The sequence below is a fragment of the Passer montanus genome, unplaced genomic scaffold (assembly GCF_014805655.1).
Source record: "Passer montanus isolate IOZ18808 unplaced genomic scaffold, ASM1480565v1 scaffold2, whole genome shotgun sequence".
Classification (NCBI taxonomy): Eukaryota; Metazoa; Chordata; class Aves; order Passeriformes; family Passeridae; genus Passer; species Passer montanus.
Window position 1 is genome coordinate 11,779,128 of NW_024366591.1, and position 17,456 is coordinate 11,796,583.

General features: G+C 35.2%; 1 protein-coding gene across 12 annotated transcripts in view; it reads right to left on the reverse strand.

The window, feature by feature from the left end:
* RGS7 (regulator of G protein signaling 7) overlaps positions 1-17,456 on the reverse strand; it is a 258,434-nt gene that overhangs the window by 122,627 nt on the left and 118,351 nt on the right. For all 12 annotated transcript variants that reach the window (XM_039707030.1, XM_039707019.1, XM_039707022.1 and 9 more), the window contains one exon: positions 7,061-7,157. In XM_039707030.1, coding sequence (XP_039562964.1) covers positions 7,061-7,157 — 97 coding nt within the window. The remainder of the gene's footprint in view (positions 1-7,060; positions 7,158-17,456) is intronic.

Genomic DNA, 17,456 nt, shown 5'->3' on the forward strand with positions numbered 1-17,456 from the left:
GTTCATTTCTGAAATAGTATCCAGAGACAAAAAGAGCACAATGAAAGAGATTTCACATTGTGGCAACATTACTAATGCTGAAAAAGGACTTAATGATGGAACTTCATTTGTCTTCAGCTACACACTTCCTCTCCCCATTCTTAACATGAGCTACAAATTTCCCTCCTGTCTCAGAAATTACCGATGGCAGACACAGTACCAACCCTTTCTCCTGAGAAAGCACTTCTCTTCAGCCTAAATTGCTCTGTGTAAAAATTCCAATGTGATTTAAACATCTTTGCAGTCAGGGAAGTACCTCTTAAAGTGGTTGAGTTAAATAGTTTATTTTGCTCTGCTTCCTAATTAAAACAATTACTTAAAATACACATTTTAACACAATACAGTGAGTTAAAATTCTCACTGATACTTATTCCACTTGTTCTAATCATTGCTATGCAGCATTAGTAATATTCATTTTTAAGAGACTTCCAAGAGATAGCAAGGAAAGAAAACCTTTTTCACAGAACTCCTGAATATATTTCCATACATTCAGTTGTCATTAGACATAATCTAGTCTTTTCTTCCTACAGGACTTTGTGCATGTAACAGATTTTAGCAAAGCTATCACTACTACAGATGCAGATTATATCAGCTTAAGGGGTTTTCTGTTAAGATGATATATTATGCACTGCCTCCATGGACAAATACAAATAGCATAAATAAGCATCATACTTATATTTGGATGGGGCTATTTGTTCTGCTTTCTCAAAGTACTATTCACTGTTGCCAATGGAAAACCAGCAAAACACCATTATTAACCAGCGTTAACAGCAGAAAAAATGGCACACTACTGAAATTGAAGCTGTGAAAGATCGTGGAACTTCTGGTAATTTCAGGTTTATGTGAGGCTGATTCAGTGCTCCCTTTTCGCCCCACAATTTCCATCAATGTCGCATGTCCAGAGTCCAGAGACTGAGTGTCAAGGGTGCCAAACTAGGCACATTTTTGGCTTTGCTGAATGCAGCAGGCTTTCCCCTGCTCCTCTTAAACATCCTCACACTTCAAAGCTGCAATCCTGTTCCACTTGAAACAGTAGCAAAACCTTACACACTAGGAGATTAGTAAGAAGATATAGCAAAGGTAGGGAAGTATTTTCTTTATGAAACAACATAGTAGGAAAAGGTAGCAAAAAATTTCTATCACTGATCAACAAGGCCCAGAGCTAATTCTCTGGAAATAGAAGTCTGGGAGGAAGCATGCATTTGGAAAACAAGGTCATTTAATTCAAGCTGCGCATTTTACGTGGACAAACCTCAAAGATGAATGTTCCTAGCAATTTTCCATCTCACAACAAGTGAATAGCTATTGAGGTATTTTTTTCCATCATTGCAGGACTTCTGTACCTACCTCTTTTGCAAATGTCTGTGAAAATAATATTTTCATATTTTAAGGGAACAGAAATTTATGATGATTGTTTTGCACATAGATTACTTTAAAAGACTTTTTAAATGGGCTTTCAGTATATTTCAGTTTCCTAGGACAATTTTGCAAAATTGCCTCAGACTTTTTTTACTTTATTTCCTTCTTTTTACTAAAGTTCCCAATGGCAATTGCCATTGAATCAAAAAGTAAGCACATGAATAAAATTTTTTGTTTTGTTGTTTGGTTAGGAAGAAGCAATAACCTTTAAGTTAGTATTTGTTATTCTGTTTAAAGTAACTTCACATTTTGAAAAGCTTTTCATTCCAACAGTAATTTAATAAAGGTCTGATATTAATACATTCCTTAAAATAAAAATGGAGAGTACAATCATCTTGGAACAGGCTGCCCAGGTAAGTTGTGGCTGCCCCACCCCTGCAAGTATTGAAGGTCAGGCTTGATGGGGCCCTGGGCAACAGGATCTAGTGGGTGGCATCCCTGCCCATAGCAGGGACACTGGAACCAGATAATCTTTAAGATCCCTTCCAACCCAAACAATTCACTTACTCTTACAGAATTATTCTTATTTAATTCTATTATTAGGAATAGTGGAAAGAGTTTTTCCTTTCTTTCTGAGGAGCATTCATCTTATTTGATCCCAGCCCACCACAGCTTGTTCATTCTGCACTTCCCACTGGCAGAGCTCTCACAATCCTGATTTTCTCTAAGATACAAAAGTTCTGTAAAGTTTTAAGCAGCTTAAGATCACCCTCAGTAACCATCCCAGTCATAAGGCCAAGAGAGGCAAACAAACAGAAACAGAAGGTGAAGGGTTGCAGGCAGCACTCAAATATCCACTGTGGTTTTCTGTAAAGTATACAAACCATCACTCATTAATCATTTAATTATGTCAATACTTGGAAATGACTGTGTGTCCAATCTTTGGCTCCACTTAGTCAATCTCTTCTACTCATGATGCTAAAAATCATGAACAAAAATATCCACTCCCAAAAGATTATGAACATTTGAACGCAAATCAGTCACTCTGAAAAAATTACAAATATAAGAGACTGGTGATATAACTTCAGACAAACTATTCATTTGGGAATAGAGGTTTATTAACTCTTTTTTCCTCAAAATTCTGCTTTGAAAAGTGAAACTCTAAACATGGCAAGTCCCTGCTCTAAACTGCCCATCTAAGAGGGCACAGGAGAGGGAGTGATCCAGCTTTTGTCCTTAATGAACTGATAGCAAGCTTTTCAACAAAGCATTTCACTAAGAGTGGAACCTCATCAAGGCAGTGAGCTTGCAGTTTTAACACTGAAGACTTGGTTTGCAAGTAACAAGAGACTCATTTGGCACAAAGAAATCAGCAATGACTCTACTATTAATTCACAATTTAGGACAGTGCAAGAAAAGAGAGATGAAGAAATGGATAGAACAAGAAAGTAGGAACCTGTCATCAACCCAGCATGAGAGACACTGAAAATAAAAACAAGGTCTATAAAATCCAAGACTTGGGATCTGGGAATCCTAAATTCTCCAAAATGGTTCATTTACTCCCAAAAATCTCTCAAAAACAGAAAATCCAAAATCCTTTTATTTACCTATAATGCAATATTACTTTGCTCCAAAGGCACCAGATGATCAAAGTGTTATGCCTTGTGGCTTTTGCTTCTTGTCAAACCACGTAGTAGAGGTTTCTATTTCATTTTGTGCTTCAGGTTGGTAATCTCCAGTCCTGAAGTGGATAAACCAATCAAGCAATTTCACATGCAGCACTGAGAAGTCATCAGATGTTAACAACTCATTACTCAACTGGAAAAGATCAAAACTAATGACAGATGAAATGCCTGTTATTAGTCCCCTGAGTCATCCAATTCTCACTGTACTCCTCATTTTTTGCTGCCTGCCTCTCTATAACAAGCAATACTGATGCAGGTGGCCCCCGTGACTCATTCCTTGGGCTCACCCACCTGTGATTTGTGAGAATGATGAGCAATTACAACACTGTTTTCCTCTGGAGTCTCTCACTACATCTGTCCAGGCTACTGAGACTGCCATTCTGTTTTAACTTGGATTTTTTTTATGTTCAAACACATCAATTCTTTAATTTTTTTACGAAGTAAACTGCTACTGGTAATTAATTGTTCTATTAATACATTTGCTAATCAAAATGCAATATCTCATTATTTTCATGATTTCCCAGGTAAAAGGGAAATAAGCATTTTCTGACATCAAGAAAAGCATTTAACAAAAAGTAGATGCAATAATTGCAAACATTTAACAAAAAAATGGATGTAATAACTGCAATAATCTTTCTAAAAAATGGGAAAACAATATTAATGTGGAAAAGATACTATATCATTCAACTACAGGAATGAGAAAAAAAGCTAAAGACTTCACATGGGTCATATATTCCAGTGAAAAGTAAATTAATGTTTTCATTTTCTCTTTAACACAGGAGATGCTAAAAACACACCTTTCTACTGATCTCCTTCTATTTTTGTCAGTTCAAGCTGTGACTACATTCCAAGATCAATGAGCCCTGCATCAGAAACACCCAGTAATAACAAGTATGAGCATGTTTTTCTTGCAAAGTTTTTATTCTCCCTCTGTGTGTGTTCTTTAACTGAACTTACACTTCTCAATAGTTCTCCCTGCTCCTTAATAAAAATGCTCATGTTCCACACTCAAGCTTACACACCACTCAACTGGCACATTCTCCACAGATTTCATCAGCAAGCTCACCCAAGTACTGCACACTTTAAAGTCTTATGAAGAATCACACTGATATTCCTTAATGACCACAAGACATAGCTACATCTTCTTAATGAAATATTAATGTTCTGATTAGCTTATGAACCTTTCAGCTCTAGGACTGGGTAAACCACCCACACCACCTCACAAAGACTTCCAAAACAAACCCTCAACTATTGATTTGTCAGTAAATTGAAGCAGATTCCTTCTGCTTCAAAGTGAACAACAAATCTTTGGCACTTTCTTGTACCACTCCTTAGCAAAAATAAAAATTATATTTTAGAGCTTCCTGTAATCTTATGATTCATATGTCAGAGTTCCTAAATTCATCATTTCAAGCAGGTTTTTTAAATCCATTTCCAGGTCTAAAGGTGAACCATGGACCAGGAAAATAACGTCCTCTTTATTCTTAATAAAGAATGCACATGACAACCTTCATGCAATCATTACTGCTGACCAGCAAGATGTCTATATACATTATCTTATTTACTCCTCCAAAACATTTCAAAAACATGAAGACAAAAATAGTATGTCCTTCCTTTGTTCATCAAAATGCACATAGAAAGTGCAAAATCTCCTGTCTACATTTTCCCTTTGAGCCTTGAAAGTTTCAAATTTTTATTTGCTTTCTATGAATGTATAGAATATATGCAACATAAAGCAAAATTATTCCTCATCTTTTCAAAATTTCATAAAGTGGACTAATCTTTAATTTAGGATTATATTTTTCTGAAGAAGAAAAATCTGTATAGTGTATAGGGAAATATCTGTATTTCAAATATTTCTCTCTGTTGATATTTTACTTGTGAAAACATTTCAGGAATGACTCAGTAAATGAGATAGTATGGTTACATCATCCTATTTATTACAATCACAACATTCTATGAAATTCAAATACCACCCCTCAGGCTGATTTTGCTAATGCAGTCATCTTTAGAGATGGTCAATAATTCAGCAATAAAAATTTGCTCTTTCAACTAGTTTCTGACTTGCTGATTTTAGAAGAAATACTATTATCACATAAGACCCTATTCCTACAGACAATTTATGGGCATTCCTAGCTTTTACGTGTTGTTTAAAGGACTCGTAGAGTCTTTCGTAAGTGCTTGAAGGAACATGATTTCACTGAGGTAGAGTTTTCCTTTTTGCTTCTCCCCATAAAAAAAACCACCAAACAGTTGCAAAGCTCCAGTATTTATGGGGCTTAGTCCAGGACAGAGGGTGTGTACAAGACATCTTTTGCACAGACACACACAACACACACACACATATGTATATTAAAAATATATGAGCATATAAGTATATATCTATATATATACTTAGAGAATATCTACTTTGATGCTTTTGAGGGTATTAACAGTACTATAAGTTTTTGTAAAATATATTTCCATTATTGTCGTCATGACCCTTAGTCAATATTCCCATGTCTCCCAGAAATCAACAGTTTAGAGTTAAGCTGGTATTTGTTTGCTACATATACAAACTCCTAGCACATTAAATGAAATTAGTGACTTAGGACAGAGTTGAAGCTTTCAGATTCCATTCAGGATGGAGAACTGACAGGAAAGTAGAATAATTGAACTGAAATGACAGTTATGCTGTTCTGGTGGGAGTTTCAGTCATGTGTAGCAAAAATTACTGGTACTCCCTGGTATTTGACAGAGAAAATCAGAAAAGAGAAAAAAAAATGAACTATCCTGTGATTTTTACTTCCCTCTGAAGCTAATAAAGTTGATAGAAAAGTTGGTATATCAGTAACAGCTATAACTGTATATATATTCTAACTCAACCTTTAAAAGTACGATGCCTATTCCAGTTGAAAAAAAAAGTAATTTTGGTCAGTCTGGTCAGTCTAGTTTGAAATCTATTATACACAAGTTAAGGCAGAGATTAACAATGAATTCTTGATGCATTCTTCAATTAGATGCCATGCTGCACTAACTCATGGCAAAATAAAGGTCCATTCTCCAGAGGCTATTTTTTGTCTAAGTTTCTAAAATCTAAAATTAATTTTCTAAAATCAGGAAGTCATTTCATTCACTCTTACGACTCTATCCTTCTTTATGACAGGATTATTCACTATAAAAAAATTTCAAAGGTTGAAAATTAAAATATAGAATTTTTCTTGATGTTCTGGACCACAGAAACTTGAATAACACTTTCTGTATAAGGATACACTCTTACAGATTACGGAAAAATTAGATTCAACAATGGCATCTATTTCAAAGGAACTCAATACTCACTGGAGTACATAGCCACATACACAAGTGCATAAATTGTCATAAAACTAGGTAAATATCAGAGTAACTATATGCTAATTAATTAATAAATAGACAGAATTTTGTGCCTATGACTGTGCTGACCTGACCAGCTATAGAGTTTACAGCTGTCTTGCAAATCACCACAAAGATCTCAGCCTTAGTTTCACAAGCTCAGATACTGGGCTGCAGAAGCAGGTCATGAACATTGTAGTAAATGTCACAGCCCCTGATCGGCACCATTTGCAGAGTGTGGTGATGATTTTTCTTTTGTTCTGCTGCTGTGAAATTTCTTACCTTCATGTACTGGCCAATACACTAAATTCATACTTGCTATGGAAGCTGGCTGAAAACCAGACCTGACCTGCCATAAAAATACTGCCAGTTTGAGATAATTCGCTTTTTGTAGTAAATTAAGTATTCCCTTCACCTAATTTTCAGATAAAAATATCTCTTTGTAAACCTACTCCAATCTGAGAGAAACATGAAAGTCTTCTATAATTAAACTATTCAAAGGATAAATAATGTCTCCTCCAGACCAGATGACTGTGAATTCTCAACAGTACTTATTTAAAAGTGTTTCCCACTAGAGCATCCCCTTACATAAAACTTTAAAATAGTATGAAATTCACTTTGACTCTTACCAGAAAAGACACTGGGAATCTTGGAAAGAAAACTTTTCACTGTCCGAATAGGAATCCCATTTTTCTCATCTTGCATGCGGGCTATGACATCTTCCATCTAAATAGAGAAATAAAAAACAAATTTAAAAATAAAAAGAATAAATAAATCCATAATTATTTCCTAAAGTAAATCGCCAATAAATCCTAGATAAATCTCTCAGAATGACAGGTCCCCTCTTTCTATTTCTCTTTTTAGTTTATATTCTATAATTTCATTGAACAGGCTAAAACTGCAAGTAATTTATTCATGAGAAACAGTAGAAAACATGTATCCAAGGACACTTGAGAAAGAAACAGCAACTCAGAAAAACTTAGTTAAAGTTAGATTTAGTTAAAGTACCTAAAAAAACTTGTCAAAAACCATTGCTGGATACTAAACCTCATGTTTTGATTGTTTCAATGGTATTGTACCACTTATAAAAGCAAAATAGACACATACTGGCTTTTAGAGGACTGACAGAGTTCTCAAATAGAATTTTCAAAACAAAGTAGAGCTTTTAAGTTCAAAGCTAAAATTCCTTCTTTTGTTTTGAGAAGGGGGAAAAAATAAAACATGTTGTAATTCCTGGAGACAGCAGAGCCAAAAACCTAAGATTTCTTTGTAGGTAATAAGGGAGGGGGTAAAAAAAAAATTCTGATTTTTTTAATGTATATATTTTTACATTGGCTCAGTTTTCCAGATCAATTCTTAGGCTAATTTGGACCACACATTTTATAAATTGTGCCCAACTCAAAGGTTTACTTTCCTATGAACTATGACCAGAAAACTTTCACTGGAAAAAAAGAATATTTAAGTACAGTCACTGGCTTACAAGGCCAGTGTTTCTTTTTCCCATTTCAGAATTTAAGTTTACAGATTTGATAATTTCTGTCTTTCTTTCTTTCTGTCTTTATTTCTTTGAATATCTAGCTTCACAAAATGTTCAATGTAACTATAATGAAATTAATTACAGCTATTCTTTCTTTTTTCTTAAATCACCAACATGCTCCATATGAACAACTCTGTGTTACAGGGCCTTTTATACTCTTTTATTATTCAAAGTTCAAAAAAAAATTTTGTATTTCACTTCTTTATCCCTAATAGATTCCCAAAAACTTCATTAAAATTTGTGGCTGGGCTGTGCTGTGGCAACAGAGTAACAGACAAACTTCTGTCATACCCCTTTTGCCCCTAAAGTCAGATGTCCCACATTAGCAAATAGCAAACCAGCATGGGGCACAGGTGTGCTTTAATTGGCCCAGTAAGGGAGTTGTATAGAGCCAGGAAAGCAAACAGCATTTGGGGTCACCAGGGGTGTACTTGGGATAAAGAACAAAAATCCATACCAAAAAAAAGAAAGCTATTTAGCTTGACTGCTCATGAAAAAGCTATTTATACATAGAGTGTCTGGAGGTTGCCATGTTCCATGTTTTTATAGATCACATATTAACAACCTAAGGAATACAAATCCAATGTCATTGTCCAAATTAAAAAGTAAACACAAAAAGTAAATATTATTTGCAAGGTGTGAAAACGAAGTCTATTGTTCAGAATTAAGCAATGTGCAAAATGTAACAGAAGAAAAGAACCAATTTTCCTCTGACATGGAATTTAATTATTTAAATAGAAAAGGTTATTAATAGAAAATTGTCAAGCATATCGATGTTTATCAGCCATTGTCTGTGAAATGGCATGTGTCCCTACATTTTTTATCCACATGGTAACTGAAGGTTTGTATCAACTCCTTCCAAATTCTGTTGGTAAGCTGTCTTATTTTGCCCCTAAGTGAACAGGAATTCACTCAAATTCAAGTATATATTTTTGCTGATCATATGTGGTGATAAATTACACACATATAGAGTAAGCTTGTGAGAATATTGCTAGAACCACAGAGTAAATAATGTATATTACACTAGGAAAAAGTACACAAAACAATTTGTACATAAGGCAACAAACTAAAGGCATATTTGCAATATAATAAGGATTGCTACAAGCACAGGCCACACTTCTCAAACATAGCATTACAGGCAGAGAGATGCAGTTACTGCTTGCTCAAGAACACATGAGTGCAAATGTTAAATGCCCAGTGCTGTCAGTAGTCAGTCTTTTGAGAGTGCATGGAAGAAATTGGCAACTGACATTTACATATGGTCTCCTAAACTTTCATCACAGACAGGATTGAATCTAAACAGGATAAAATCTAACTCTGAGAGAGACTGAAACTCTGGGAGAGTCCTCTGGTTTTGATTAGCAAAGTGAACTCGAGGGTGTCTGCACTGCAAAATTACACCTTTCCCTTTATATCAAGCTGATATTAACATTCTGTGTCAGGCATGAATTTTGTCTGTGCAAAAGGCAGCTCACACTGCAGACAGCATTATTGGGAACTGCCTGGATAACTCAGTGAGCAAAGATTACCTCCTAAGTGAGCAGGAGCATTCTGAACACACACACACAACAGCAGTCCACTAATTAGATACAGTTGACCTCTTGCATGGAAATCTAAGTTACTTGTGGTTTGTGGTTATCTTAAATCTTAAACATAAGAACTCTAGAAAATTAAGGGAAATTTAAAAGAAAAAAAGTTTAAATTAAAGATTCCAACCTATCCAATCTAATATATGCATGAACACAGTTTAACTTTCAAAATATGCAGTTGCTGCTTCTGTTACAACTGCTTTAAATTCAGCAAATATATAACCTCTTCCACTGAAAAGTATCAAACTTAATTATATTTGGGAAGCAGCAGTCAAGGCTCTCCTCTGTCGTTCATCAACAATGACCTAAGACAATGAAAAGGGCAGAATATTTTAATTAGGATGATGAAAGAAATTCTTAATCTAATTTTGCTCAAGAAGCCTAATCTGGGAAACACATGCTGCTGCCTGATATAATAATTTGCCTTCCTGATGTATCATTGTTTGTTTCTGAGTCACCTGACCCAATGCTCAAAAATGAAATAGAAGCTTCTTCATTTCACCTCAGAAATAGACTTTTTTCTATTCATATGCTCATACCTGGCTAAACCTGTCTGGCACTTGTCTTGCAGTTAAGAGTGATCCCAAAACCCTAGAGTGATCCCAAACCCCTCCATTCCCTGTGTGGGTCTTTGAACTGGGACAGGCCTTGGGTGGGCCTCACCAGTGAGGACCTCCTCAATTTATTGAGAGGGGACAGAGAGCCGGCTTCTCCCAGACAACTGACCCCAGAGGCAAAAACCACCCTCCAAAAAGTGCAGAAAGCTTTGTCCAAGAGGCAGGCTCATTGTTATCAGCCCGAGCTGCCTTTCCAATTCACTGTTTTAGGAAAGTTACCACACATACACAGGTTGATATTCCAGTGGTTTGAAGAGCAGAAAGTTTCACTTTTAATCATAGAATGGGGTTTTCTGTCCCATCAGCGATCCAAAACCATCACACAGCCACAGGAGCTAGTAGCTCATCTGGTCCAGAAGGCCAGGATAAGACTGCGTGAGCTGGCTGGTTGTGACTTTCAGTGTATTCACCTCCCGGTTAAACTCTCTAAGGAGGGAAGGAACTCTCCTGAGAGGTTGACCAAGGAGATGCTTGAGCACCTGCTCCAGAGCAACGCCAGTCTCCAGCTATGTCTGGACAGCTAGAGTGGACAGGTGTCAGTCCACACCCCATCACACAAACCATTTAACAAGGAATTCCACCTCATTGCTCCTGAGATCAGGAGTCATAGGCCGCTCAAGGCGCTTACAGTGTTCACTGATGCGACCCACAAGTCAGTGATGACTTGGAGAAATCCCCAGATTGCAGTGGTATCCTTTTAAATCCTAAACATTCTCAAGTAACTCAAACAAACCCTCAAATAATTTGTCTCCTGATCACTCTGCAAATGCAGGTCAATATGCTTGAGAAGAGGAAGTTGTATAAGCATATCTTTTACTTTTTCAGTCATCATTATACATCATTAACTGGGAAAGTATAGCTAGAAAGGTATTTCATTGCAGCACAGATCCCACAGAAAGCTTTCTAAATAAACATCTTCTTCAAAAAATGTGCCATATTTTTACCAGTGAGGTAATTCCAATCCTCACAAAAACTCTCTAAACTTCTGATGCATAGACAAATCAGAACAAACTTACAGTATTAATATTTAAGACTTCACTTGTCTCCTTGTGAAGATAATTTGCAGCCTTCATCTTGACACGTAAAAACTGTGAAATCTATTTCAAAGCCTGACTCTATGACAACAGTGACAATGCATCTTCTTTAAAGCAAAAAGAAGGCAGATAATATCCTGCAATAGAAGGGCTACAGGATACAGGAGCTATTGAACAATGACAACTAAGTTTGCTCTGAACACCCTGGGAGCTAGACATGCCCAACTCGCCCCAGGAGCAGAACCAGTGGAGGTCTTGACAAGACCACCAGGGGCAGTATCCTTTAGCTACTTACAGCTAGGTTAAAGGAATACAGCTCCTAAGAACAGAATTTTTATGGTTCCTTGCTGCCACTGGGCCATGTGGTTTGTGGGAAAAACCCTGATCTTTAAACTTCCCAATCTAAATAATAATTTCGTTGCTGCTCATCTGCACATCATGCAAAAATTATCAACTTGAACCATACTTCAGCATCACTGCGTCTTAAGAACTGATTTTGATTTGGGTTTTCTTTTTATTATTAATTCAAACACAACAAAAGTGAAAAACAAAACACTTGTTAGTGCAGGAAAAGAGTTTTTCCTTCCACTAAAACTGAGCCTAAATCAACTCCATCCATAAAGATGATCATTAGACACAAGAATACTAGAAAAAGTAATTTATCTGGAAATAAGCTAGTTCAAGAGATACGTGGTAAAAACTTGAAGCCTTGGCCTACTTACATATACACAAATGTGTTACTTTAAGTTCCGTCCCTTAAAAATAAATAAATTCTGTTCCAGGGAATTAAGATTATACTCAGGAATACCAAAATAAAATAAGCATAATTTTATACTCAGTTATCATGCATTAGAACGGGGATTGCTCTTACATTGAGTGTAGTGGGGTCCACCCACACTACAGCTTTCTTCATTTTGCTAAAATCTTTTTTCTCCTTTTACACAAATGCAGGAGTGGAATAGCCCAGTGGAACTAGCTAAAAACCTGATCCAAACTTCTTAAAAAGTACAAAGAGTTACAGCATATTTCTTACAGTATGCAACATGTTTCCTCAGACATTTTCTCCCCTGTCTACTTTAACACTTCACAGAGTCCAAGGTCATTAGTGCAGCTGGCCAGAAAGTTGGAGGAAATTTTCCTCAGCCTGTCCCCTGTGCAGAGATGTACACCAAGCAACATGGGCTGAACAAAACTTGCAGGATAGGAGACAGATACAAGGTTCTTTACAAAGTAAGGGCCACTTTTCTTCTGACAGTTTGTACAGGCAAACTGGTTGCCAGATCAAATCAGTAAGAAATAACCTTGAAGGTGGAAAAAGAAGGTTAATGGGAGACCTTCAGTTTACCCAGTGTATGAAGGAAAGTCACCAAAGTAAAATAAACAATCTCAGTTTAAGAATGCTGACAACTCTTTTTCTAAATCAAATGTATAGAAACAGTTTAGCATCTTCATTTAATTTTAGCATTTTCCATTTAATACAGAATTGGATTATTTCAACTCTTTATTCCCTACTTGGTATGAAAACCAAGTTTAAAACATTCAGAAGTTCAGAAAAGTACCTTTAGATTTTTGACTAAAATACAGTGCTGAAAGGTGGCTTGAAACATGCAAGACTAACCAAACTGCTAATGACAGTCATGCACGAAGTCACAGAGCTTGCTGATATAAAAGCAGTCAGTCACGCATTTTCTAAGACAGCAATGTTGCAGCTCTGGTCTACCAACACAGGAAACAGCCCTAGGTACTCTCTGATGAACATTAAATTATAGAATAATTTAATTAAAAGAATACAAGAATGACTGGTCTCATTCTTTTTAGAGTCTCTATTTGCTGAAATAATTATTTGACAACATAAAATCAAATGACAAACCAACACAAAAGTTTCCAACCGTATTGCATAGATGCATTGGAGATAGTTTGAAGAGTCTAATTTTCTACATGTACCTATAATGCTGGCACTTCTGCCTCATGTTTCTTTCCTTCTGTATATGAAGATACTGGTGTGAGCAAATAGTTCATACTCTGTCCCTAAACAGAATATCTGTGGAGAGGAAAAGATGTTCTGACTTCACAAGTACCACAAAGATCTATGTTGAGTCATTATCTTAAGGCTTAATTTGTAGTTGTCAATGCGAATTTCTAATTAAGATTCAAATTTATTTTCCCTAATTATCCATACTGTTTCAGATTCAACATACAGATAATGTTTCAGACTGGTTGTAAAACAAGAGTGGTACTACATATATAAGCCTGTGCTTACATTAAATGAGCACAGGGCAAACCTTTGTCATTTATTAAGAATAATTAAGGCTATTTTGAATTTATTTGAAAATTGATGCCAGTTCTTTGCAATTATTTTTGAGGCCTAATTAAATGAGCAGTCCCACTGGGCTTCTCCTTACTATCAATCCTGTATGTTCATCACTGAACTTACAAAAATAAGATAGGCTCTGCACACTTTGCTGATTTAAAACTGTGGGTTTTAATGACTATTTTAAGCATGATCTTGTCTTATTCACATAACTAAAATGCTGACTCATCAAAACCAGCATTTCATTTAAAAGGTTCTTGTAGTTTAATACAAACCATACAAGGAGTTCTTGTGCTTTTCAAATACCTATTATAATACATTTTGAAAGAAGGACAACTTGAAAGCATACTTTGAGCTCCTGTCATTAACCGGTAATCATGTGGCCTGTTTGGAAGCTAAAGCTGTGAGTAATCCCTAGGTAAAGATTGAATGAAGGGTAATCCCATCACAAGAAACTGTACGATATGGAGTGGAAAACACTGGAGATACCAAACAGTACATTCTGTAGGTAGCAACTTATGCCAATAAGTAACTCCCTTTTCTCCTAAGGACTGCTAGGCTTGAGTTCATGGTTTGATGCACCACTCTTTTTCTTGACTTCATACACTGGGTAAACAGAACTTTCTATTTCCTCCATCATTCTGCAGTTATTTATCACTGTTCTTACTTTGGATATGCTGATATGGAAAAAAAAAAGTTCTTCTTCATTCTATTTCAGAAAAATACAGAAAAATAGTGCGAGTTTTCTTGTATCCCTGCAATTTTTTTGAGCACTCAGTGTGTCAGAACACTGCCAACAAACCTCTAACACTGCAAGGGATATTACTCTTACTCTTTTCAATTAAATTTTTATGTCACCTAAGAATCTTACATCTGGATATATAAGACATACACCCAGTTCACTGAATGTATATCAATGCTCTATAGCTGGACTGCAAAGAGCAGACTGAAGTAGTTGCTAAAAACAACTCAACTGGCATTACAGAAAGATCATATAATTTTGGAGGAATATATCACACTGATTCAGCTTTGAAATCAAGAAAACCTTATAGAAAATGCTATACTAAGTCTAAGAAAAATCAGGCAGCTGGAAATTCCAGCTCCCCAGCCCTCATGAAAATGCAACTTCAAACAACAAAAATATCTCTTAAGCAAGAAAAAAGGTCATTATTTTAAATTAACCACTTACTAAATAATTCAGATATTATTTTAATTTTTTTCCATAGTACTAATACTTCATAATTTACTTTTACTCTGGCCAATAAGCATTTTCTATATTTAGTCAATGTCAGAATCAGATACAGAACATATAAAAGCTATGAACTGATGTAAAAACTACTACTTGAACTAAATGGTTCTTATGTTTACATTCCAGATAGATAAAGAAAAGCATTTCATTTTATTTACCTGGTTTTTTTGGAAGTTAGAAACTATTAATGAGAATTAATTAAAAAGACACATTTCTCAAATCTTGAATGTTACTGTTGCACAACAAAACCGGAGAGAGCTTACCCAAAGGAGTTAAAAAACACATCCAGATGGTGAAATTTCAAAAGCACCTAAGTCAATGATAATTTTGGAAACTGCATTTGTGCTTTCAGTAAAATAATTATTTCCATCACATGTATGAAATTTTGTTTGGAATGACAGAGGAAAGAGAAGCATCACTATGGACACCTCAGAAGAAAACATCTTGATGAAGAAGGTCTTCGTGAAAGACTGCTTTCATTAATAGAGACATGTCTGCAAAAATACATCATTTAGAAGAAAATATACATTTTTAAAGCACCTAAACCTTGAATAATTTTTATGAATCTGTCAGGCCAAGATCTGGGCTTCTAGAATGTGCTACCAGAGATAGAAATAACATTTCTTAGGCAAAATACAAATTTTTAAAACTACAGTCTTTCAAAGCCAAGCTGTTTCCTGGATTGTACAATCATTTGTAATATGATGGTCCTGCCGCTAAAAGTGTCCTGTACTTTTCAGAAACAGAGAAGTTCAATGGAAACCTGATCTCTGAAATCCCAAATGGACCTTCAAACACAATATTACAAAAGTGGTCCAAATGTTTGATTTTTTTTTTCCAAAAAAGAAGAAAAATAAAATTTCAAAATTCAACAGAAAAAAAAAAGTCAAAGCACAGATTCTGGTCAGGCTGGGATTTAAAAGAAGAAAACAGATGCAGACATTTTCATAAGAGATGGAAAATAATGAAATAAGTTAGCTTATACATAGGTAACTCAGATACAAAAATGAATTGTAGCCAACAGCACATTTTGCCTTCACAAAAAACGGTCATAAAAATATTAGCTATAACAGAGTTATGATGTATTCATCCACTTAACAAAAAAAGTGATATTCCTCTGGAGAACACTTACATTTACTCCAAAATATTGCCTTTTAATTCTGAAGTCTGAAAAACAGATTTGTTTTTCTCTAAATTGGTACATCTTTCTTATGTCATCTGTTACTAATGGTTTTAAATCTAAATTTGTCTGGTTGGAATCCCTTTTCCTCACTTGTCAGATGATCCCAAACATTATAAAGCCACATCACAGCAGCAGATCATTTTAGAAGAAGGTACTGTTGACCAAGGATGAAACCTTTCTTAAGAAGTACAATATCATTATCCTTCAAATACTGATGAGGAAAAAATTAATTACCAGAAATGTTTCAAATTACACTGACAGAACTAACATTTCAGGGTAAATTATAAGTATTTTGGTGATTTCTGCATTGCTCTCTGCTCTGTGGTGGGGGAAGACTGAAGGAGGCAAGCTGATCTTCTGTTAATATTTCAGCACCTGGAGAAGAGAAATACTGCATAAAAACTTAATTTCTAGTCTCTTGGTCCTTGAAATTGCTCTGAGTCATTAAACTCCATTAAATACAGAAGTAAAACTGGTACCATCAAAATAAATTTTTACAAGTGACTATTAAATCATGTTCTTGTAAAAAAAAAGGTTCTTAATTTTATTACAGTATGGAAAGCTTTCAGTATCAATTCTATCTGGCATTTAAAAAATAGGCAGCTGATGTAATACAGTAATGTAGCATTATATGACAGATGGACTGGTTTCACAGTAGTCTGTTCACCCTCTGTTACACAACTTACTTGGAAACAAATATTTTATTCTTACCTAATCTGAATAGACAGTGGTGGATGTTCTGCCTATGTCAATTCTTAAAGCATGTTGAATTCACCCATTTTTACTTAAAGAACAATGTAAAAGAAATGAAAACAAATGAAATACTGAACTATTGATCTGCCAAGTGAACAATACAGACAATTAATGGATAAAATCCATAGAAAACACAATCATAGTGCATTCCCTATGCAATTTATAAAAAAAAAAATCAAGACGAGTACCGAAATAAATGAACCAGAACATTTACACCTTTTTATAACAAAAATTTAGCTACCAGCATCCCAATAACACCAGTACATTTTCCCTCCTTATTAAAAGTCTTATCATCATCTCCCCTTCGAGCCAGAAGAAGCTCCAGGCCTGATCATCTTTTTACTCCTCTTGAGAAGATCACACACACTCTAGCACTACTTTTCATGCTAAAAAGCAAAATTATTTTATGTAGCTCTTGCTAGTAGCAATTCAGGAGCTGTAGTGCAAACTATAGGCTTATGTAAGACAAGCAATGCATACAAATATTAGTCTACTCTTCAGAGACAAACATCATGCATTTCTACATGTCAAGCAAATTTTTTCATCTCCTATTGACTACACAAATTAGTCAAGCTTTTCATACAGCAGAACATTAGAATTTAAGACAAATAGGTCATAGGTCTTCTTACTCAGCAAGGACTAATAAAAAATAAGTTCTACATGCATTTAAAAACAAAAACATTGGAGTGAATTTATATGGAAATAAACAGGTTTTTCTGAATTGGTTTTTACAGTTTTAAAATGTATTTTAA